The sequence below is a fragment of the Pholcus phalangioides genome, unplaced genomic scaffold (assembly GCF_987345545.1).
Source record: "Pholcus phalangioides strain wild (caught in Gottingen) unplaced genomic scaffold, Ppha-v1.0 ptg000014l_1, whole genome shotgun sequence".
NCBI lineage: Eukaryota > Metazoa > Arthropoda > Arachnida > Araneae > Pholcidae > Pholcus > Pholcus phalangioides.
Window position 1 is genome coordinate 5,630,583 of NW_028301607.1, and position 24,482 is coordinate 5,655,064.

At 38.5% G+C, this 24,482-nt stretch overlaps 1 protein-coding gene across 1 annotated transcript in view; it reads right to left on the minus strand.

Moving 5' to 3' along the window:
• Positions 1–592: 592 nt before the first annotated feature.
• The window catches only part of LOC149078028 (uncharacterized), a 143,962-nt gene continuing 120,072 nt past the window's right edge, over positions 593–24,482 (minus strand). Inside the window, exons 3-4 of the mRNA XM_089242089.1 lie at positions 3,634–3,791; positions 593–2,454 (exon numbers count right to left, since the gene is read on the minus strand). Coding sequence (XP_089098215.1) covers positions 1,973–2,454; positions 3,634–3,791 — 640 coding nt within the window. The 3' untranslated portion in view covers positions 593–1,972. The remainder of the gene's footprint in view (positions 2,455–3,633; positions 3,792–24,482) is intronic.

Here is a 24,482-nt window from a genome sequence, read left to right on the forward strand (position 1 = left end):
CAGCATAAATGAGAGAAAAGAGTCCTCGTAAGTTAGTTTTTGCTGTTATTTCATGCTATTTCATAACTTTCCTCCGATTTTCCAATTCGAATGTCTCAGAATAGTGCACTTAGAAAGGTGAAATTCTTTCTGTTGGTCTCAGGAGCTTACGGGGCAACAATTTCCTAATTGGAAGTCAGAGGACGGGGGGAACGTATAAAAATTTAGATTTTAATTTTATTTTGTAACGCGCTGTATTTTCACTCTGAAATCTGGTACAGAGCAATTTTTGAACGCCTTCTGAGCATTTTTTTAAATTGAAACAATACCTCTACGACGACGGGCGGTTGATGAGAGAAAAGGCCGTGCTAGAGCACTTACAGGACACCCTGTACAACCGCGTTATAGCGTTCTCAATGGCTCTAAAACTAAGTTATTGATTTATTTTTTATTACATCGTCTCCCAATATCAAATACAGTCGAATACCGTTACAGCGAAAATCGCGTTTTAACGAACACTTTTCTAACCCTCAAAATATGTTTACATAAGAACGATGCAAAAACTTGGAATTCCTTTATAACGAAATTTCGTTACAACGAAGTGATTTCTCCGGTCTCTTGGAGTTTGCTGTAACTGTATTCGGCTGTAGTTATTTTATTGAAATGCTCGGGGGAACGGGGGATTGCAGGAAGCTCCGGGGCCCACACTTTACCACCAATATTATCAATAATATCCCATCCTCAATATCCGTTGTTAAAAGTAATTAGCGTAAATTCTTTAATGCTAGTAATGATAATTTTTGTTTCACACTGTATTTTCACTCTCAAATCCGGTACAGGGTAAACCTTTTGGGAATTTTTTTAGATTGTAGTCTTAATTCTACTACGGCCGGTTGATGAGATAAAGACCGCATTACAACTTACGGGACACCCTGTATATAAATCGATGTAACGAGGACTTCCCGTCGTGACTAATCGAAGGCCGGGGCTATTTATACAAAAGCGATGAGGTTCAACTAGACTCGAATTCAGTATTGAATCGACAGATTTGTTCTGTCGCACGCATTGCCATCAAAGTAATGGAACTACTGTCCTTAGACAAGGTTTCATCGACACATCATAAGATATGGTTAATATATGAACTAATGATTAAGTTAATGATTTTTCTGATATGTGTAAATTGCTATAAATTTTTCCAAGACTCAATTTTCAATTAAAATATCTCAATTTTTTTACATATTATATTAAAATTACTCGATTTTTTCTACCAGTACAATTTCACTTAAAATGTCTTTTTACTTTTATATAATCACTGTTTTGAACACTTCTGAGTTGCGATATAACATGGGAGATAACGATAACCTTTCGACACGCAGTAAATGTCATTCAAATTATTATCAGACACACATAAACAGGTATTTACAGTGTAACATGAAAGAAATACATGTATATTAGTCAGTCATTATTTTGGGAGTTCCATAGTGTCATGTTGAAAAATTGAAGGATAATGTAATATAATGTAACAAACTTTGAATGCACTGAGTTTGAGTGGGAATTTTCATGTTGAGTTCCAGTTAAAAATAGACGCAATGAAATCCAGTTTGAGGAGGTGTCAGTGGCTGACGTTAATATCTCTGCCTTCCCTTATAAAACGCTACTTTCATCACCGATGCCGGTGAATGACAACTATGTTAACACAGTTTTTCAACACATGGTGAGGAGTTGACTTCAACGATAATTTAACATTAATTTTTCCCCCCATGTGCAAGGCACGACTAATTATGAAGCACTGGTTTCGAGGCAGAAGACAGTAAATCCATTGCTGGCGCAGGTTTTATGTTGGATGTTTCATGTCAAGCGGGAATTGAACATCAATGTTTCGGAAAACCCATGTGCGTGCGAGAGATGTAGAGACATGCAGAACAGTAAAAAGGCAATTCATCGTGATGATGATGACACTCACACACAAACGCACGCACCCATCCGAAGAGTGTCAGAGTGCTGTAGACTGGTGCATATTCCTGTTGTTTGAGACCTGGACCACAAGTGACTTGATGTCTTCGGCGCTTTTCACCTTCCTGGGCATCCTGGGTTCGAACAGCGCCGAACCGCTTCTGCTCCTGAACGGGCTTCCGACGAAGACCGAATTCTGTCTCGGTCTCAGCTTGTGTACCGAATAAGTCGGCTGAGAGCCGAACTCTGCGTTGAATCGTTCCATCGGTCCCAGACTATCCGTCAACGGTATCCGCGAGGGTTTCGGGATAACATTGTGCGATTGGTACTGCGGTTGGTAAGGTTCCAGCATCCTGATCTTGCCCCATTTGTTGAAGAACAGCACGATGACGAACACCCAAACTGCGAGGACCATGACCACGATGACCACTTCCTCTTCTCTCACGGTGAAGTGTGGAGGTATGGAGGCCTCCTCTTCCAGCACATGCTCCACCCCGTTGGCTCCACTCCAACTTTCATTATCTGAATGTATTATGAAAAGTGCAATTAAATATACACCTTTTTTTTAATGCATTTTATAAAATCGCATAAACTTGTTAGAGTTGTTTATGAAATGCTCAAGTGTTCACGTGGAACCTGAAAGTAATATTCTAGTCTTCTTCGAAGATTTTCGTCATATCAGTGGTTTAAAATGAGCCTAAAATGTATAATATTTCATTCAATTGCAAATAAAGTATTAAATATTTCGTGTCACAATCGGTTAATCGTTTTCTTACATAATAAAATAATTAATGAATTATAATGTAAACGTATTCACTTTGAACACGAGATTGCAGCTTTTGAGCTCATCCGTAAGATAAAAAAAAAACGAAACTGTACTTAACGCTCGATATAACGACCCCCTTCGTCGGATGTTATATAGGGAAGGCTACTATATCGAAAGCAAAACATGTATGATAGTCGTTCTACGAAAACATTTCGGGCTTATCTTACCGGCCGTTATAACGGAATGGTCGCTATAACGCAGGGTCGTTATAACGAGCGTCAACTGTACTGCCCCAAAAATTCTGAAATTTTGCAGAAATCTATTTTACATGTGTTAATGAAATGGATCTCGGATTTAGCAATTGACTAATGGAAAGTGTATTTAAAAAAAATGTTGAATCTCTATATTTTTTTTCAAAAGTTTAAAAATTTTAACAATTGGTCAGGTATCTATCTAAGTTCGAGGTTTGTTTTACTGTCGAATAAAGATTTCTGCCAAATTTCAGAATTTTTTGGGGCAGTAATTGAGAAAATCGCGTTCTCAAAGTGTTTTTTCTCGTATACGTTTACACTATAATCACAAATATTAGAACTTTGTATGATTTTACACTATAAGTAATTATGTCTTTCTTTTATTATGAAAGAACAAATTAACCGATTGACGCAGAGTTTTTAGTATTTCATTTGCAATTGAATGAAAAAAAATATTTTAACATAATGGGAGACATTCAATCCACTTGATGTAAACCATGGACATGTCCAAGGAGAACGTTTGAGAAAACAAGAACACATTCTAATTTGTGCATTCCATAAATTGCTCCTTCAAGTTTTTTTTGGTGTATCTTATTATTTTAAGAAAATTTCATTCTTAAATTACTTTAGGAATTTTAGAAGTACTTTTATGAATAATAATAATAATCATATTCACAAACTTACGAACGTCCGGTGAGAGGAATCGCACAGTGCTGCTGTTCTTGGAGAGTCCGCCACCGACAGAGACTGGAGCTATCTTCACCTGGTATTCGATCCCTGGTACGAGAGGCTTCAGTGTCAGTGACCTCTGTTCAGGAGGCAGCTCGTGCACAACTCTGTAGCTTCGATTCCGAAAACAAAAATAAAATGTCATAAGAACAAAACAACCAACTGATAACTGCCAAAAAGTTGCACGAAAATAAACACAGAATTCATTGGAACACGAATTTCGTTTCATTCTAGTAAAAAGAAACTGGCTGCAAGTTTTACTATTTGAATTTGGAATAAAGGAAACACTATATTTTCATCCAAAACATTTTGACCTTTCTTAACACAGTTTACTTTATGTATACTTTTCTTACTGGCAATTTACCATCTGTTTCAAATCGACAGCTTTTGTTTAAAACAACACCAGCCAGTTTATGTACACAATCATAACCGTCAAAATTACTGAAAAATCTGACAGCTTCAATTACTAGTTTACGGCATACTTCTGCATTCGATGGCTCTACCAGCTACTCGACATACACTGAAATTACATCCAATAACTCTCTAATACCTTCGCAGTCCTGAACGAAACCACGATTTCCTTCATCATATTGAGCTCGAATTTAGAGAAAGAAATTTTTCGCAAAGGTTTCGAGAGATCTCTCCTTTGTCATTGTGAGCATTTTCCGCACGCCCGCGAAGCCCCGAAATTTGGGCCCTGTCAATGGGATTGGAACAGATACAGCAGAGCGGCATGACACAGTTGAAAGAGTCGAGAACTTACACCTGACGAGCCACATCTATGGTCAGGTTTTTACCCTGGGCAAGACAGCACGACCAAAACAAACCCCGCGAAAAGGTTTCAGAAATTTGAAGACAACCGCTATCCGTAGATGCGTAACGATACGCAAACACACACGTCATTATACTGACGATTCGAAACAATGCTATTATTTACAGAGCAAAAACCGTTGTAACCAATCGATCCCAGCGGCCAATGACGAACTTAGCACAATTTTTCAGAAACAATAATAATAAAATACAAATATAAACAATATATAGTATAATACTGTTACAAATTTTCATAAACCATAATAATATATTTTTTAATAATAGCTATACTTTTTGTTTTAAGCAAAATTTTTGATGTGTGGAATAAGAATTCAGTTGAATGTGAAACTAATGTTTTGCGGCAGAGAACTTGCCATGTGAAAAATGTTTATTTTTTCTCTCATAGATGGCAATTCAAAATGCAACAATAACAATAACACTCTGCTGTTACACATGGCATAAAACAATGGTCTTCAACGCATGGTCTTCAACGCCATATATGACAATCGGATTTTTTTGTCGTGGTCCGCCGATCATTTTTAGAACATGTTTGGAAACATTGAAAAGCGTTCAATTCTAGAATTAATGACAGAAATAATTTCGGAAAATAATTGTCTCAGAATTGATGAAAATTCAGCATCACTGAAAGAAATAATTTCTGAATTTTTGAAACAAATAGCTTCAGAATCAATGAAAAATATAACTTATGACAGAACTTATTCCATTGTTATAACTTATAACAATAAGAGAAATAATTTCATAATTTCTGTTGGAAATTATTTCACACATTCAATAACAGAGTAATTGCATAATCATTGAAAGAAATGATTTTTGAAGATATATTGGGAAAGAAAATAAATTCAGAATTGCAAAGATTAATAATTAAGATAAATAATTTACAGTGATTTCAGATTAAAATTATTCTCAGAATTAATTAATTTAATCAGTACTTAATGAAGAACATTTCAGAATTAATAAAATTGGTGAAAGAAATAATTTCAGAATAAACAAGTCTTCAATTATTTTAGTCCCTGTTCAAGTCGGTTCGCGGACATTTCGCCTCCTAGATTTCACCCCGGTCATTTCGTTTGTCCTGACCGTATTAGAAAACAAATGAGTGTGGTCACTTACACGGTCACTAACTTGACCATTCATATGGGCACTCCCTTGATCATTGATATGATCATTCACACAATCGTACAGTCACTCACACTTTCACCTTATGGTCACTCATTTAGTCCTTCATGAGGTGATTCACTCATACTCATTTAATCAAACGGTCACTCACTTGGTCACTTATGTGATCATTCACTCACGATGCCACCAATCGCACACTCACTAAGTCACCTATGTGATCATCCACTCACCATGCAGAACAGAACAGAATAGACTGAGCACGACTGGTCTCTGTCGCTTATGATTTTAGCTCATTGCCTCGGAGGGAGCGGTCGTGCCGGAGAAAATTCTGAAAGACAAGGAGGGAGATTGGAGGCCTCCTTTCGTAGGGTACAAACTCACCATGTAGCTAATCAATCGCACACTCACTAAGTCACTTATGTGGTGTCACACAGTCGGTATGGGGGAGTACACACTCTCTTGGTCACTTATACACGTATATGTGGTCACTCACCCTTGGTTACTCACTCCGGTCTGGGTAGGCGAAATGTACCGGGGGAACAGAGACTGGGTCGTGACTGGTTTGTCGGGGCGAAAAGTCAGGGAAGAAATTTTCGGATCCCGTCCGATTCGGGACTCACTGCCCCTTGTATTAAGATGTCACTAAATTACACGAGTTGGTGGCTTCGCGGACTTCATGAGAAGTCTCGATTCGTCCCGCCAGCCGTGTCTGAAAGGTTGAAGACCCGTAACTTGAATGAAACAACGTTGCGGATGGATCCTCTGCTGCGACCTATCGAATATAACCAAAACAATTTGTACAGTCTTTTAAAACCAAAATTGGGTGTCGGATTGAAATTGATTTTCCTGCAAATATGAACAATATTATAATGTGTACTGAATATGAGTTATACAGTAAAATCTGTCTTCAACGGAATCGCAAGGTAATCTAGATTTTTGTCCCATTGGACGCAGGTTTCCACTTAACAAAGGTTCAATTGATATAATGCGTAAAATTATGTAACGATCTCGCGTGTGACTGAAATAAAATAAAAACAAATTAATTGAACGTATAAAGTAAATAATTTAAAAATAGATTAAATAATAATATATAAATAAATAGTCTTTTTGATCACTAAATACAGTGCTTACGCTTTGACAGCATCTGTATAAAATTCCGACCTATACTGTTTGTCTTCTATGATAACGATATATTTACGTGCTTTTTAACTTCCTCTAAAATTTTCAATTCAGGTGTCAGTATTGTATACCCAAGCTGAGTTGGTCTGTGGCTACGTCATGAAACGTCATGATTGGCGATACCATTTATCTTCTTTCGGTAAAAAGGTCGCAGGGAAAAGGAACAAGTTGGCATTTTCCGTTGGCGTCTTTTGCGTTATTTTAGCGAGTTTTCCCCCCTCCTAGGAAAATGAACCCTCCCTTAGCGCGTCAAGGTCAGAGGCCAACTCAGTATGGGTATACAATATCTGTCTCGTGCCAGTTTCAGTTCGTGCATTATCGCCTATGTTTATGTAATCCTCAGCATCAGGGCCGTAACTACAAATTTTGTGAGAGGAAGAGCAACGTGATTTTTCCGTCCCCTACCACTGTAAAATTCGATGATTTTATAAGTTTTTTTGTTCCCACCTAAAATTTCCCAACCCCTCCAAATTGCCTCTCTCTAATTAATTCCGGCCCCTGCTCAGCCTCGCGATCACAGCTTGCATACAATGTTGTTAGTCTTGCATATCCTTTGGAAATTCAACCCTTACACTGCTTACACTGTGTAATGGGAAAAGCCTGCTTCTCCAAAAAATTTGGTAGAATTTCAGAAAGGAACTGCTTTACTACATATGGCTTATCAAAACCCACAGCATCAAGTACAGAAACGGTTTTTGCTAATCTAAGGGAGGATGATGTAGAACTTCCATTTGCAAGCGTAGATTGCGTGAAAAATTTCGGTGGAGCCAATAGACCAAAATTTTTCATGATCCTTTGGTCTATTGGTCGCCAAACACTCAAAGTGTGAAATTTTCCGTTAGAGAATACAATTTTCGTTTCTGCGAGTTAGATAGGTTGAATCCCGTTTAATCCAGGTTTTTCAATGTGTATTTTGATCCTGAAATCACATGACCACGATTTTTTACCGTAGAAGACAGGTTTCTGCTTAATACAGGTTCCGTTAAAGACAGATTTTACTGTTTTTAAAACTAACGAGCAATAGAATATTTTGCGCATTTCCTTTTTATTTTCATACTTTTCATTATTTTTTGTAGATGGCTGCAGGGGTTGCATTGCAACAAACTATTTTCTGCGTATTTACTGAATTTTTCACCACAGTTTCAATAGAATTTAACATTTTCATCAATTCCTCTCTGAAATCTTTCTTCTACGAATTCTGAGAAAATTTTAGGATTAATTTTGAAATTAATTACTAATAGTTCTGATATTTATTTCCAGTGACTGTGCCACAATATCATTTCATTAATAATGAATTTTCATCGATTATCAAACACGTAGTTTATTTCTCTAATTCTGAAACTATTACTTCTGCTAATTCTGGAATTTTTTTTTAATTTAGTTAATTTTCCTTTTTTTAGTTTCTTTTAGTTTTTTGGAATCAATTTTTCTAAAATTAAGAATTTCCATTGATTCTGAAATTAATATCCCACTAAGTTTTAAATTATTTTAATCCTTGAATGATTAATTATGCATTTATATTAGTTCTGCAATAATTAATTTAAAAAATTCTGGAATCTTAATTCTGAAATAACTCTCATTAGTTCTGAAATTATCTTTCATAATTTCTAAAATTACCTCATTCATACGTTCTGGAATTATCCCTTTCATAAGTTCTGAAAATATTTCGAACATTATTTACGAAATTGTTGCAAAATTGATTTTGAAATCACTGCGAACTGATGGAATCATTACAAAATTATGAAAACATTACAAAATTATGAAAACATTACAAAATTAGTTTTTAAATTATTAATGACATTATTTCGAAAAATCAATTCTGATAATATTTTAAAAAATCAAGTCTGAAATTAGTTATAAAATTATTTAGAGAATTAAATATGAAATTTTTTTTCTAAAAGTAACTGTAAAAAATTACTCCTTACGTCACCATTTTTGAATCACAATTTGTGTAAAAAATACATGCCTTTTTGAATGCCGATTTTCCCCTCGGTAAAATCTGAAATGAGGTGCCCCCCAGAATGTATTTGGGCACCGAAACCTCAGAAACTACTTGATATAGCCCTCGTAATGTATGAAATGCGCGGCTTTATCAGTAAATCTGGTAGTTTATACAGGGTATCCTGTAAGTGCTAATGCGGCCTCTCTCTCATGAGCCGTCTATCGTAGAGGTACGATTTCAATCCAAAAAATGCTTAAAAGGCGTTCAAAAATTACCATGTACCAGTTTTGAGAGTGAAAATATAGTGTCACAAAATACAAAAAATCTAAATTTTTACACGCCCCCCGTGCTCCAACTTCCAATTAGAAAGCTGCTGTCCTGTCTCTCCTGATGCAAAAAAAAAAAAAAAAAAAAAAAAAAAATCAAGTTTTAAGTGCAATATTCGCAGAGATATTCGAATACAAAAATCGTAGAAAAGTTGGGAAAGGACAGCGTATATGATGGAAGGGAGAGTTGCCCGTTAGTTTTTGCTGTTCTTTCATAAGTTTTCCCCGATTTTTGGAATTCCAACATCTTGATCGTCACGACGGACGGTTGATGAGAAAAATAGTATGAGTGGGTCCGCGCTCCGCTCATAATTATTCGTAATTATTTGAGTATAAAAGTTAATTAGCTGAAGTGTTCATTTATTTAAATGACTAATTGCCCAAGGATTTTTTTTTGTTTTGAAAGATTATGAAAAGGGACAAAGTAACAGTTATTAATTGAGGCTTGGCTTTGGATAGTTGTAAAGGACACGAGCAGGGCGGCCACGAGTGATAAAAGATTATGCATGAAAATAATAAGGGTACTTTAAGCTAACTGCCGATGAAGCACAATTCATCTGGCAAGGTATGAAGCTATGAAATAGGAATGTAAGAGGGAAAATACACGAATAGTGGATGTCAATAGATTCGGGACCTTCACTGAAAAGAAGATGCAATTTGAACGCAACTTGAAAAGAAAGAGTGGGTATTGAGAAGCGGGAATATTAGAAATATTTATCGAATAGTCATGTATAGGTTACCCATAGACCAACTGCCGGTGCGACTTTTACACGGGTGTGTAATTGTCACCTGGCAATACATGGGGGCAGGTCCAGGTCTTGCTGACCAGAGAAAGGTGTTTTGCTAAAATACGCGAATAGGAGCTGTCACGGAATGCGAGATTCGATTCTTGAGGCGTACGTGTGGAAAAGTTATGGAGAGCGAGAATAATGAAATTTTAGAATTAATGAATGGTAAAGATGCGCTCGTTATGAAATTGATATAAGAAAAGAAATCTAAATACAAAGCCGCATTGCCCCAATTTCAACACCTGTGATCTGCAGGTAGCATGTGGGTGGTTATATTAATACGAAGCTGCAGGTGCACGTAGCATTCAAATTATTTGGGAAAGGTTGAAATTTATTAGGACACGATGAATAAGACAGATCTTCCATCGGGAATGGTCAATTAGAAGTCCAATGGCAGCGTTCAGGCTGCAGACATCAAATTAGAAGTTAGCTCGGGAAGAAGAGTAAAATTACGGAGCGAATCCCGAGTTCTAGGGAAGAGTCGAGAAAGAAGTGAAATGAGGAGACCCGATGGGAGAGATATGGAAGTTGGAAGTTTTTGGGGCTTAGAGGGAATTTAGAGTCTTCCCAGAGGTTGGGATGAGAAAGTCGGAGAAGCGGGTTTGGAATTGTGGAGTGTCGAGTTGAGGGTCTGGTGGAGTGTCGCGGGATAGTGCTGTATGTATGTAGCGACCTTAGGACGGCAATGATATCACAGACGGGGACCGGGGGTGAGTACACTTATCCACTTTTCCTGTGACCTGAATGTCCGGTTAAGTAAGGGGTCAAGATGTTACATGTTGACTTGTCTCTCAGATGCATAAGTTAATAACTTGAATCAACCATTGAAGGTATTGCAATATATTTTCTAAATGGATGTAGGAGACATCTTACATAATTACTAACTCAATGACTGTAATTGCCATTTCTAAATTAAATGTTGATATACTTTAAAAGTGCTTCTCCGTGCTTGTACTTACTGAGTTAAGTAATTAGTTTTTTTTTCATGTCGAAAACAATGCAATTTGCAACCACTATATGATCGAAATCTTGCTAATTAATAATTGGTTAATTATATATGTTAATAAAGTAGAAGTCATCCGACAGAACGGGTTGACACTAGAGCACATCCTGCATAACTGCATTATAGCGTTCTCAATGGCTCTAAAAATAAGTTATCGATTTATTTTTATTTTATCGTCTTCCAATATCGAGTAGTTATTTTCTCGAAATGGTCGAGGGGGACGGAAGAAAGCTTCGGGGGTCCACACTCAACCACCAATATTATCAATAATAACCTATCCTTAATATCCGTTGTTGAAAAAGTAATTAGCGTTAATTCGCGCGATAGTTCTTTAATTTACCAAATGTTTTCCATAACACTTGCACACTATGAATGTCGTCAGTTATTTATGAATATGAAGCGTCGTGTGCCCGGTGCACGCACAAATGGATTACGGCACGAAAGTCTGACGACAGATCACGCCAAAAAGTGATTACGGCGACTTCTAGTGTGTTTGTCTATTTTTTCGAACATGTCAAGGAGTTGCGGGATATTTTTTGTTCAAAAGGTCCATGTGTTTTTCTACATTTCTACTCGCACGGAAGTTATGTGTTCTTACATTACAGTATTTCGTCATTGTGCTGTTGAATGTTTTGAAAATTTGCCCTTGCAGCGGCGGCAATTACGAGGTATCTCGCCTAACTTGATGCCTTGTATTTCGGCGATTCCGCGATATCTGACCCAGAGATTACGTTGTAAGTTTTCTTCTCTGGAAGACGTGTTCCTGTCAGTACGCAGAATCAGCTTTTCTTTTTCAAAGATCTTTTTTCCTTCCCTTCAGGATGGTATAGAAATATGTGTAGAGTAGTGGTTCTTAAGAGATACTAACTCCCCGACCTGGCAAATATAGTTCGCCATACGGGGTTGCCCGGAGATAGCAATTACAACCTATTCCAGGGAGCACCCTAAACATCTCGCGAGCAGCAATTTAGTGCCACTGGGTTTATAATAATTATTTCACATAATTATTATTAGTGTTTCTTAAACTTTTTTTCCGTACCGCACTCCCAATGAATGAATGAACGCCAGGGTCTCTGCCACCGGACTTATCCCGTTGCCGAGATCTCTTCCAGCCCAGCTTCGTGGCAGAGTCTGGAACAAAGTGAGTGTGCACCTAACAGTCTGAGCGTGCAGTCAGTGTTGTGTCTGATATTTCAGTGCTGCCATCTATACTTCAAATTGTGAGTGAAGTGTAATGATTGAATATTTGTAACGTTGTAGGCCTGTTGGCCTCTCTGTGGCGAGACTTTTTAACGGGGAGATCGGCTCGCATTCGCGCCTTGAAGTTGGGAACCACAGGAAACCAACTTCAGCCGACCACAACGTACCGCACTCCCTGCGAAATACGAATTACCTCCCTGCACGCCGTTGATTAGCGCGTTTACAATTCGATAATAACTAATTTGTTTGTAACTCATTACAAAAATTTAGCTTTTTTTTTAATTAGTTACACCCATTACCCATTAATTAATGTTTACAAAATATTTTACATACAGTAATATGAAATTATCTTTTAGCTATGGTTTATATTTAGTTCCATTTTCTTTTTTTTCGAGCAGAAGTTAAAAAAAATACCTTTTTGATTTAGTTTTTAAACATTTTTCAAAATTTATAAGAAAAAGATTGAATCGTGTGTGTTTTTCACTTATTGATTCCAGCTAATGCGACAATACATACATGCTTGTTTGACACCTGATGAAACCTTTTGACGTTTTTGCTAGGACTGGTCCGTATAATCGATTAATCGGGTCGGTAAATTGATCAATTGTAAATCGTAGTTGAAAATTCTAATTGAATTAATCGACTCAATCAATCCGATTAAAGTTCGATTAAAATTTCAGTAAAAAGTTAGTAATTTGACTTGCTCTATCTGACAAAACCGTTTGAATGTCCTAGATTATTGTATCAACAACAATACAACATTTTCGATAAGTATGAATATTTTGATCGAATTTTTCGGCATTGGGAAGTGCAAGTCCATTCGACGAAAATTGTGATAATTTCAGTTTCAAATCGACCTTGATGGGAGTTTTAGAAGGCAAGAAAACAATTTAATGTCTCCATTTGTTTAATACCTATCTTTAAATGAAGGCGAGAAGATTCCATAAGATTTGAGATAACTCTTTCATTAATATACTGAGTTCCCTCACTGATGTTCATAATATTTGAAACATTTGAATTTCGAACTTCCATATCGAATTTCATCAAGTCAGTAGGTCTACCTACCACGCGATTAAAGGCGAAAAGAATGTATTCACGTCAAAACTTCCGGCCGTGTCCATGACACCGCCTACCCAAATAATTATTATTCGGAGTATTGTCTGATAACAATAATGATAATAATATTATTATTATAAGTGTTGGTTGAGGGGTGGGGGGCGTACACCTGGGCAAAGTCGGGAAAATATTGGGGTAGGGTGTTGTCGTAGACACGGCCACAAGTTTTGACGTGAATACGTTCTTTGAATCGCGCGGTAGGTACTGGCATAATCAAAGTGGAATCATCGGATTTGTCTTCAGAATAGCTAGCAAATCTTTTATTTGCGTTGCGAACCTCTCCTGAGATATAGCGTAAAACAATTTCATTACGGGCACGGGCCGCGAGAGTGGTACCCAAACCGAAAGATGTAATGAAACCGAAGTGGAATCATTGGATTTGTCTCAGCCTGGTGGCCAGATCGGAACTGATATTAAAACCAGTGTCAATATTGGATTTGTATCAACGAGATCTACCAGCAGGCATCAAAAGCGATGACATATTCTGAATTCTTCCTGATATATGAGTATTGGAATTATTTCAAATACAAATACAACGCCACAACAGGCAAAATGCCCAACGAGGCGGCCGAGAAAAAGGTGCCCATAAAAATATGGATGTCATATATTTCAAAAATACAGCAACCCAATTAAATATGCAATTAACAAACATTATAAACAATATAAAATCATGATAGAATATTATACAATGCCCATAAAGAATACTTATGGTTGTCTTATTCTAAGAATGGACAGAGCTGCTCGATTTACCCCAGCATGTATTCTTTTCCCATCGTATTTCTTTTTGAACGTGTCAATTGTGTTACAATTTACTACCTCCGGGGGTAAGCTATTCCCCTCGGATTATCCTCCGGTAGATGGATTTATTTTCATTTTCCGCATATATTTCTGATTTCATGGCATATTTTGGCACGATTTAAGCAAGATTTATCGTAAAATATTTTTTTGGTTGTGCGTATTTCAGCGTTTTTAGTGCATAATTCCGCGCTTATAATGCATATTTTTCCACGTTTTTAGCGCATATAGCCGGCCACTAGAGTAATATATATGTATAAGATCAATGAGTTCATAAAAACCACTTTTTTCTAATGTTAAACGGAAAATAACTTACAACGGATCATTATTGAATGTTTTTGAGAGAGAGAGAGTATATTAATTTCACGTTCCAATTAGTATCTCTGGAAATTACTTCTGAATTCGGAATCATAATCTTAGCTATGAAGCTTCTCGAAATCATTTCGATGAATACAGTTGTACAGGAATTCATGAACTGAAGTAATTTCTTTTAATGGGAATTTTTCAAAATATCTTGATTTCTCTGAGAGGAAATAAATAAAAGAGAGAAATTCCCTCATTTATTATTAGTACGTAGTGATTTCCTCTTTTTCTGTCTAAAAACCACACGCTTTTAATTAAAAATGCCTTTCTAATCTAAAAATGGCCATGCAGTTAATATGGAGTGATCAGAATCATTACTTCAAAGTAGAAATACATTTTTATTTGGAAAAAAAGCCTGGTTTCTTATTACTTCATTCATTAATTAATAGGTGGTTATTATTATTTATTATTTTTTAGCTGGCGTATTGTATAATACAAGTTCAGCAGCAGTGTTCAAATGACTCTTGGTGTTCCCCAAGTATCACACATAATCACTAGGGACCTTCATTCCATGCTTTTTTGTAATCTGCGTTACCATATCCTCGACCAATGCTATTATTGCGAAAGGAAAATGTCCGTATTTTTAGAGCATTATATTATAAATGTTAATGGATTCGAAATAAGGAAAAACATGTTTTAATTAAAAATTTAACATTTATTAATACACAAATTTAACATATGTTATACGAGCGAAATAAGGGGAGGTAGTGACGGTGGTTTATGTCAGTGGTTCTTAACAGGGGGCTGCGAGATGTGGCAAAATTCTAACTAGAGACCGGGTTATATGCAAATGCAATTCCATATTTTAGTACTGTTTACAGTAAGTGCACATAAGTGCATACACATATAAATGCATAAAATCACTGAAAATTTTGAACTTGACATTTTTTAGCATTATATATATATAATCTACTCTATAATATAAAATCACAAACTCGAAAAGGGCCTGTTGCTAAGCAACCGAGTGACGGAAGTGGGTAAAGTTTTTGAGTGACGGAAATCTGTTACGTTTTTGTGTTACGGAAGTCGGTTACGATTTTGGGTCAAGTATTTGTGGTGAGATTCGATTTGTATTTTATCTCACAGATGGCGGCACTTGTAAAGCCGATGCCATTGGATTGTCGCGCGGGAAATCGCAAGAGAAGCGATCGAACCATCAAGAGCTTAACATGTCGCTCCGTAGATTTTTTATTTCGTCTTATGTTTCGTGTTGTAAATAAATAATTATTTTAAGAAATTAATCAATTATCCTGAATCCATCATTTTATCCAAATCACGCAACCTCATAACCCAAAGTATGGTGACCGCGGACTTCAAACAAGTTCCAGTTTCTTCACTGCAGCACGAGGCAATCTACTGGTGTTTCCCGTGAGTGAACTTTCGCTTTCCGGAACTTGACATCACATTTCCTGGATTTTCATCATGGAAGTAAGTGCCGTTCAGGTACCACTTTTTAACCACCATGATCCAGCGCTGTGGTTTATCATGTGTGAAAGCACTTTCGCTCTCGCTGTTCCGAAACCGATAACCGAATCTGTCACAAAGTACAACTATGTTGTTGCGAATCTGCCTCCGGAAAGTGCGGCTCTTGTCAGAGACATTCTCGACATTCTCATTAATCCGCCGGCCACGGATCCGTATGAAAGGCTGAAATCGGAACTGATTAAACGGTCGAGCGAGTCGTCGTCTACTCAACTTCGAAAGCTCTTAACATGCGGGTCATTGGGAGATCGGAAACCATCCGACATTCTCCGCGAATTGCGACGACGAGCGGAATCGCATTCTGTCTCCGACGAATTGCTGATGGAGCTTTTTCTCCAACACCTACCGGCATCAACTCAGTCCATTCTCGCTGCTGTCACTCCACTCGTTCTCGAGAAAGCTGCTCAACTCGCCTACAAAATTCATGAAGTGAACCCTCATCATGTTGACGCAGTTGAGAAACCGCAACAGCCGGATTCCGTCGCGCAACTTCGGGACGAAGTGGCTCAGTTACGCCGCGAGTTGAAAAACGTCCTGCGTTCGCGTAGCAACTCTCGCCAACGTACCTCACGTGCGCGCAGTCCGCATCCACGATCGGAAAACTGCTGGTATCACAACAAATTCGGCAACAACGCCAAAAAGTGCGAGTCGCCGTGCAAGTTTCAAAAAAACGGGGCGGGCGAGGAGTAATCGCGACATGCTCCTTGCCACAGGCATCTCGTCGCCTTTTTGCCATGGACAGAAATTCCAAAATTCGATTCCTGATTGACACTGGATCCGATGTTTCTATCCTTCCGGCATCACCATCACAACGACGCCGCGACGCCACTATGAAGCTCTCTGCTGCTAATGCTTCATCCATTAGTGTTTATGGTCAAAAGAGGGTGACATTAGATTTCAATCTCCGTCGTAATTTCACTTGGACTTTCCTACTGGCTAATGTTTCCACACCCATCATTGGGGCAGACTTTCTGTTCAACTTTGATCTTGTTCCGGATCTCCGACGACGATGTTTGCTGGATAGGACAACAAAACTCAATACTGACTGTGATCTTCACATTGCAGAAGTTCACTCAATCAAACTCATCGAAGGTGACACCATCTACCACAGCCTTCTCAGCAAGTTTCCCGACATCATCAAACCACCACAACCAGGACAACCTGTGAAACACTCTGTCGTGCATCATATCGAGACTGTTGGTCCACCTGTGCATGCCAAACCAAGACGTCTAGCTCCTGATCGATTGAAAATCGTGAAGCAAGAATTTCAGCAGATGCTTGACCTTGGCCATTTACGACCATCGAACAGCTGCTACGCATCACCTCTGCACTTGGTCCCAAAAAAGGACAGTGATGAATGGCGTCCAGTTGGTGATTACCGAGCTTTAAATGCACAGACTGTGAAAGACCGGTACAGTGTTCCAAATGTTCTGGACTTTACATCTGAATTGCATGGTAGTAAAATCTTTTCCCATATAGATCTCATTAGGGCCTATCATCAGATTCCTATACATCCGGAAGATGTCCATAAAAGTGCTATTATCACACCGTTTGGGTTATTCGAGAGCACTCGAATGCAATTTGGCCTTTGCAACGCTGCAGCCACATTCCAAAGGTTTATTGACGAGGTCACTCGTGGACTTCCATTTGTATATGCCTTTGTTGATGACATACTGGTAGCCTCGAAATCACCAGAAGAGCACATCGAACATCTAAGGTTGTTATTCGAACGTCTGCAAATATATGGCCTCAGCATCAAGCCCTCTAAATGTGTATTTGGTGGTTCATCAATTGAATTTTTGGGTTACAAAGTTTCTGGATCTGGCATCGAGCCTTTAACAGATCGTGTTGATTGCATCCTGAACTTTCCTAAGCCAAAAACCATCACTCAATTACGACGTTTTCTTGGTCTCTTCAACTTTTATCGTCGTTTTGTGCCCAGAGCTGCACACATCTTAACACCTCTACACAAGTTTTTGGAGGGAATAAAAAACAAAAAGAAATCCAAAAGAGCTACTCAAACCAAGCCAGCTGATATCCTTCAGTGGACTGATCCAGCCGAGCAAGCATTCATCGATGCGAAGCAAGCTTTAGCGGGTGCAACATTACTTCACCATCCAATTCCTGGTGCCAAGCTAAGTCTATGGGTTGACGCCAGTGATTTAGCAGTCGGTGGTTCGCTAATGCAATCAAATGGAAAAGGATGGGAACCCATTGCATTCCTGTCCATGAAACTGACAAAGAGTCAACAGAAGTTCTCCACTTACGACCGAGAACTGTTAGCAATGTACACTGCTGTCAAAAGATTCCGGCACATGCTAGACGGCCGTGAGTTCATAATTTTCACAGATCAGAAACCTCTTGTCTTCGCCTTCAAGCAAAATCCTGATAAATGCAGCCCACGTCAATGGCGACACCTCGACTTCATCTCGCAATTCAGCACTGATGTTCGTCATACTAAAGGTGCAGATAATGTGGTAGCTGACGCTCTTTCAAGAATAGAAATCAACTCGATTTCCAAATCACCATTCCTGGATTTTGACCTTTTTGCAACTGCTCAACGAGAGGATCCTGAATTAAAACAGTTACAGCAAGACAACTCTAATTCACTGACTTTCAAGTCAATGCCAAGTCCATTTACCGCAACGGAACTGGTGTGTGATGTGTCTACAGGCTCACCAAGACCATTTGTTCCAGCGAGCTTCCGCAAGACTATTTTTCATCATTTCCACAATCTTGCTCATGCAGGTGTAACATCATCTACTCAGCTAATATCTGCAAGATACGTTTGGCCTAACATGAGAAGGAACATCAAAGATTGGGTAAAGTGTTGCAATGAGTGCCAACGCTCAAAGGTTCATAAGCATACCAAAACACCTTTAGGCACCTTTGCAACACCCGATGCAAGATTTTCTCATATTCATATCGATCTGGTTGGACCTCTGCCTCCTTCAGAAGGAAAGACATACTGCTTAACAGTAATTGATCGCTACACCAGATGGCCGGAAGTCATACCTGTAGCAGACATCACAGCAGACACAGTTTGTCGTGCCTTGTTCGATGGTTGGATTTGCCGTTATGGATGTCCATCAACCATAACAACCGATCAAGGACGGCAGTTCGAATCATCGCTCTTCAGAGAACTGATCAACCTGCTTGGCACTAGCAGGATTCGTACCACTGCTTACCATCCACAGGCCAATGGCATGGTCGAACGGTTCCACCGTGTCTTAAAAAGCTCATTGAAGGCACATGAGAATCCAAAGTGGACCGTCACATTGCCAGCCATCTTACTTGGTCTCAGGGCAGCCGTCAAGCCGGATATCAAAGCCTCTAGTGCAGAGTTAGTTTTTGGTACATCTTTGAGATTACCTGCAGATCTCTGCACGGATACACCCGGTCAGCTCTCATCAACATACACATATGTACAACAGCTCAGAGAGCGTATGAATAGCATCAAACCATGCAAAACATCAGCTCATGGTCAATCCAAAATTTATGTGCATCCTCAACTGCAAACTTGCTCACATGTGTTTCTTCGAATTGACAAGATCACACCACCTTTGACACAACCATATACTGGACCCCATGAAGTGATTTCTCGTAATGAAAAAAATATCACTTTAAATGTAAATGGGAGAAAGACCTGTGTTTCACTTGACAGAGTGAAACCCGCATTTATCTTTAACGATGTCTGTGTGGAACTTGACAAAAACAAGCTCGAAGAAAAGAAAAATGACACTGTGCCAGTACAACCATATGTCACTAGGTCTGGCAGAAAAGTCAAATTCAGTCCTAGGTTGATAACCGAAATTAATTTTGTTTCGAATTGTGCATCATAATATTTTTTTTGCATCATATAATTCTACATTTCATTGATTTTTTTTGCATCTTGTATTTCATGCATCTCATTTATATTATGCATCTGATATATATTTTGTACAGCTTATTGAATTTTCTGCATTTAATTGTACATTTTGCATCATATTTTTTTTAAGTGTATACTTATTGCACATGATTTCCTGCATCATTGTATTATGTCTTGCACACCTATTATTCTGCATCTTATGATTAATTTTTTGTATCACATTTTCATTTTGTATCTCATTTATCGTTCTCTCACCATGTTCCTTCACTGGGGGGAAACTCATGTGGTGAGATTCGATTTGTATTTTATCTCACAGATGGCGGCACTTGTAAAGCCGATGCCATTGGATTGTCGCGCGGGAAATCGCAAGAGAAGCGATCGAACCATCAAGAGCTTAACATGTCGCTCCGTAGATTTTTTATTTCGTCTTATGTTTCGTGTTGTAAATAAATAATTATTTTAAGAAATTAATCAATTATCCTGAATCCATCATTTTATCCAAATCACGCAACCTCATAACCCAAATATTCATTTAACTCTAGCACATATTGGGACCCATTTGACCCATCGGGACCATGTTATGTGCATGTACCGAGAGGCTCCCATATCCTACAGCAGGGCCCTTAGGCTGGAATTTAGATGGCGAGCCCCAAAACCAGCTTTTCAGGGCCCCTCTGTGGTAAATTTATAGTGTGAAAAATCAAAAAGTGATAAGAATCGTTCTGGTACTGTCAGCCCTGCCCTTGTGGGAGCGGGGGGGGGGCATGCCGAGAGGTATGTATATGTATAATATACATATAACAACAGTGCTCCCAACACACAGAGTCGGGGTACCCGGGGGGGGATTGTACGTATACCTTCATGGGAAAGTTTTCATTTCCAGGGGCCCTTGATGGATCTCATTGTTTTCTTGCTGCTTTAACGTTGAAAAATTTGCGATAGCGGAAGCACAAGATATATCCAGTCTGGGGGCTCCAAAAAATTTGCGAATTCGGTCACGGGTAGTTGCGTGGGTGGTCCTGGATTTTATTCGTTGGTAAAACGAATACAAATGAAAATGTTTCATGGCAATCGCAGCGGGGGATGACCAACAAGCTTCCAAGTCGGGGGCCCCCATGTTTACAGGTTTCATTTTGGGGGCCCTGGATGAATCTCATTATTTCCTGTTGTAGAATTTGCAACAGCGGATGCCCGAGATAAAGACAGTCTGGGGCCCAACTAAAAGTATGCGAATACAACGGGCAACTGATTGGGGGCCCTAGCTTTTATTTATTGGTAAAACGAATGCAAATGAAAATTTTTCATGGCACTCGCAGTGGGGGATGACCGACAAGCTTCCATGTCGGGGGCCCCAATGTTTACAGGTTTCATTTTGGGGCTCTGGATGAATCTGATTCTTTTTGTTTTTTAACATTATACAATTTGCAACAGCGGAAGACCGAGATAAATCCAGTCTGGATTCCCCACTAAAAATTCTGCGTATTGTGTTCCCGCTACTGGATGTGGGGCCCTGGATTTTAATCGTTGCAAAATTGAAAGAAATGAAAAATTTTCGTGGCCCCTTACAGGGGTGTGTCCGACAAGCTTCCAGGTCAGTGCTCCATGGGAATGTTGATAGGTTCTAATTCGGGGCCCCTGGATGTATCTCATTGATTTTTGTTGTTTAACATTGTAAAATTTGCAACACATCGGTAGCCCGAGATATATCCAGTGTTGGCCCCACTAAAATTCAGCGAATTGAATGTGGGGCCCCAGTTTCTGGGGGTGCTTGATGAATCTCATTTGTTTTTCTGTTGCTTTATCATTATTTTTATTAAAATTCGCTTCTTCAGTAAGCTGGTGCTTTCACACGTCTCTTTCCATAGCACGCTGATGAAGTGGGACGAAATAAACAAGATATGTTGTGAAGAGAAGTGGAGCGGGGGGGGGGGGTTTGGTGGTTGGCCACCAAAGGAGGCAGGGGGGCAGAGCCCCCCTAGTATATATATATCTGCATTTTTAAATGCACGTATTTTTCCTTTTTTAAAATTTTTTACGAGTATTTTTCCCTCTTTAGGAAAAAAATTGAGCATTTTTAATGCATAATTTTTCATTTCACGTATATTTTTCAATACGCAGTACTTATGCTCTTCAGGACATATTGAAGAATTTTCAAGGCGTATTTTTATTTTATGCATATTTTTTGTTTCACGCATATTTCGGTATTTTTAAATGCATAGTTCAGCATTTTCAACTGCATATTTTCACAACTTTTATGAACTTTTTTTTTAGAAATTTTCAAATGAATTTTTTTTAAAATTTTTTTAAAATTTTTAGTGACTTGCTTCGATATTACCAGCTTATTTAAATGCAGACTCTTATCTATTTTGAGTGCACGTTTCTGCGATTTTTAGTGCACATTTCAGCAATTTTTAGTGCACATTTCAGAGTTTTTTAGTGCACATTTCAGAGTTTTTTAGTGCACATTTCAGAGTTTTTAGTGCACATTTCAGCAATTTTTAGTGCACATTTTAGAATTTTTTAGTGCACATTTCAGCAATTTTTAGTGCACATTTCAGAATTTTTTAGTGCATAGTTTGCCACTTTTTAGTGCATATAACTCGGCCTCTAATTATATAACGTATCAACTCATTATTTAGGACAAATTAAAATTATGAAAAAAATGAATTTTTTAATCCTTAAAAAAAATGAGAATTATATGCATGTTTTGACACCACATCGTTCAGCTTCCCCTTGCAGAAATATGTCACGCAAAATTTGCGTTGCCAAAGTTTTTTTCTCGATTAAGGGATCGTACCTTTTTTCCCCATTTCGACTGAGCAAAAATATCATTTACCCATTATATGCCAAAAAAACCTCTATGCAAGGAAATATGCAAGGAAAACTATTCAAGAAAAAAGTTTTAATAAAGCAAAATTATTAACTATTACTAAAAATTTTAGAATATTTTCATTGCGTTTGTTACGTTTTTCGCAGTCGTTTCAAAATTGAGGTGCGACATTCAAAACCAAAAATTCCCCTGATTAATTAGAAATGACAAAAAGACAATGGTAAATAATGGGTAAATACCTAAAATATTTCGCGGTTTGTTTATATTAGTATTTCGTGTTATTAGCATGCCGTTATTTAATTTGAAACTGTCGTGAGCATCACTCAAGAAAAAAGGTAGAAAAAACTCAACCAAGTGTTAACCTTTACAGCGGCAATCCCGAGGTATCTCGTCTAACTTGATCCGCTTTATTCCTGCAATCCCGAAATATCTCGGGTTCTTAAAACCCTCTCATTTCGGTAATGACGAGCCCAGATACCGTGTTGTTCAGTTTTCTTCTCGTTTTTTCCCCCCTCTCCCTCCCATCCTGTCAATCAACTGCCAGTGGGTGGAGTCAGCTTTTGCTGAAAGTCTGATAACATAATTTGGAGGGGGGAAAAATGATGTTTTTTTCTTTCCCTTCGAGGTAGTTATACGGTTAAGCTTACAGCAGGGGTTCTTAACCTTTTTCAGCCGTGACTCAAAATCAGAAACAAGATTAGCTTCGCGACCAACGGGACTATTTATTCTTCAAATTAGTGGAATCAGTGACGAAAAAGGTACATTTATAACAGGACTGTAAGCGACTCATGTAGCAACTGTGAATCAAATTAAGAGTTTGGGCCGTGACCCACAGCTAGGCGGCAAGTGAGTTTGTACGACCTATCTCGGAAGCAATAACGAATAGAGTAAAACACCAGCGGTGGCGGTGGTGGTTGTAACCCATAAATCAATAGCCCCGGACCATCGTTAAAGCTTCTGAGAAATCAGAGGTTTGGGTAGCGACCAATAGCTCAAGAATTCTTGCCTGTAAATGGGTTTGTACGACCCATCTTGGAAGCCCCGAGAACCGAATTTGGGTCATTGCCCATAGCTCAAGAATCACTGGCTGTAAGGGGATTTGTACGACCCATTTCGGAAGCTCCAGCCAATTAGAGGATTGGGTCGTGACAAATAGCTCAAGAATCCCTGCTTGTTAGTGGGTTTGCCCGACCCATCTCGGAAGCTCCCGCGAATAGAATTTGGTTCATGGCCCATAGCTCAAGAGTCACTGGCTATTATTGGATTGAACGACCTATAGGTTAAGAACCCCCTGCCTTACAGCATAAATAGCAGAGAAAGAAAACATTAGTTTTTTTTTTCATTTTGTGTTGGGGGAAAGCATTCATCATCTCACGCAATCGTAAAAAAAAATTAAAGTTTTTGAAAACAAGGTGGCAATTTCTAGAAGGTTTGGTGATTTTTTACACTGTGGAAATTATAATGTGGATCAGGAGAATTTTTTTTAAAACCGCTTAAAGGGTTAAACAAATATTTATATACTGGAATTTTCTAACAGGAATGAGTAAGTGAAGAAAAAATTTCGATGAACCATTTTGCTTTAGAGAGAGTTACCAAGGTTTCTAACAGCTGGCTGTGCGAAGATACATTTTAGAAAGAGAGAGAATTCAACTGCCTCTACGGGGAATCGAACCCACGTCCTTTCACTTTCCGCATGAACGACCTAGACTAGAGAGGCAACGAATCTCTCAATGTTCCCTTGCTCGTGTGCACAGAACGGGACCGTACATGGACGGTCGGACATAACTCAGGCCAAAGCTCACAATTCCTGACAATGCCACCAGATGGCGACTTAGATTATAAATTCACAAATTAAAAACCATCTGGCAGCATTGCCAGCAATTGTGAGCTTGGGCCAGAATTAGGTCCGAAGTACGGTCGCGTTCAGTGCACACGAGCTCCAAGTAAAGCTTGAAATATTCAATT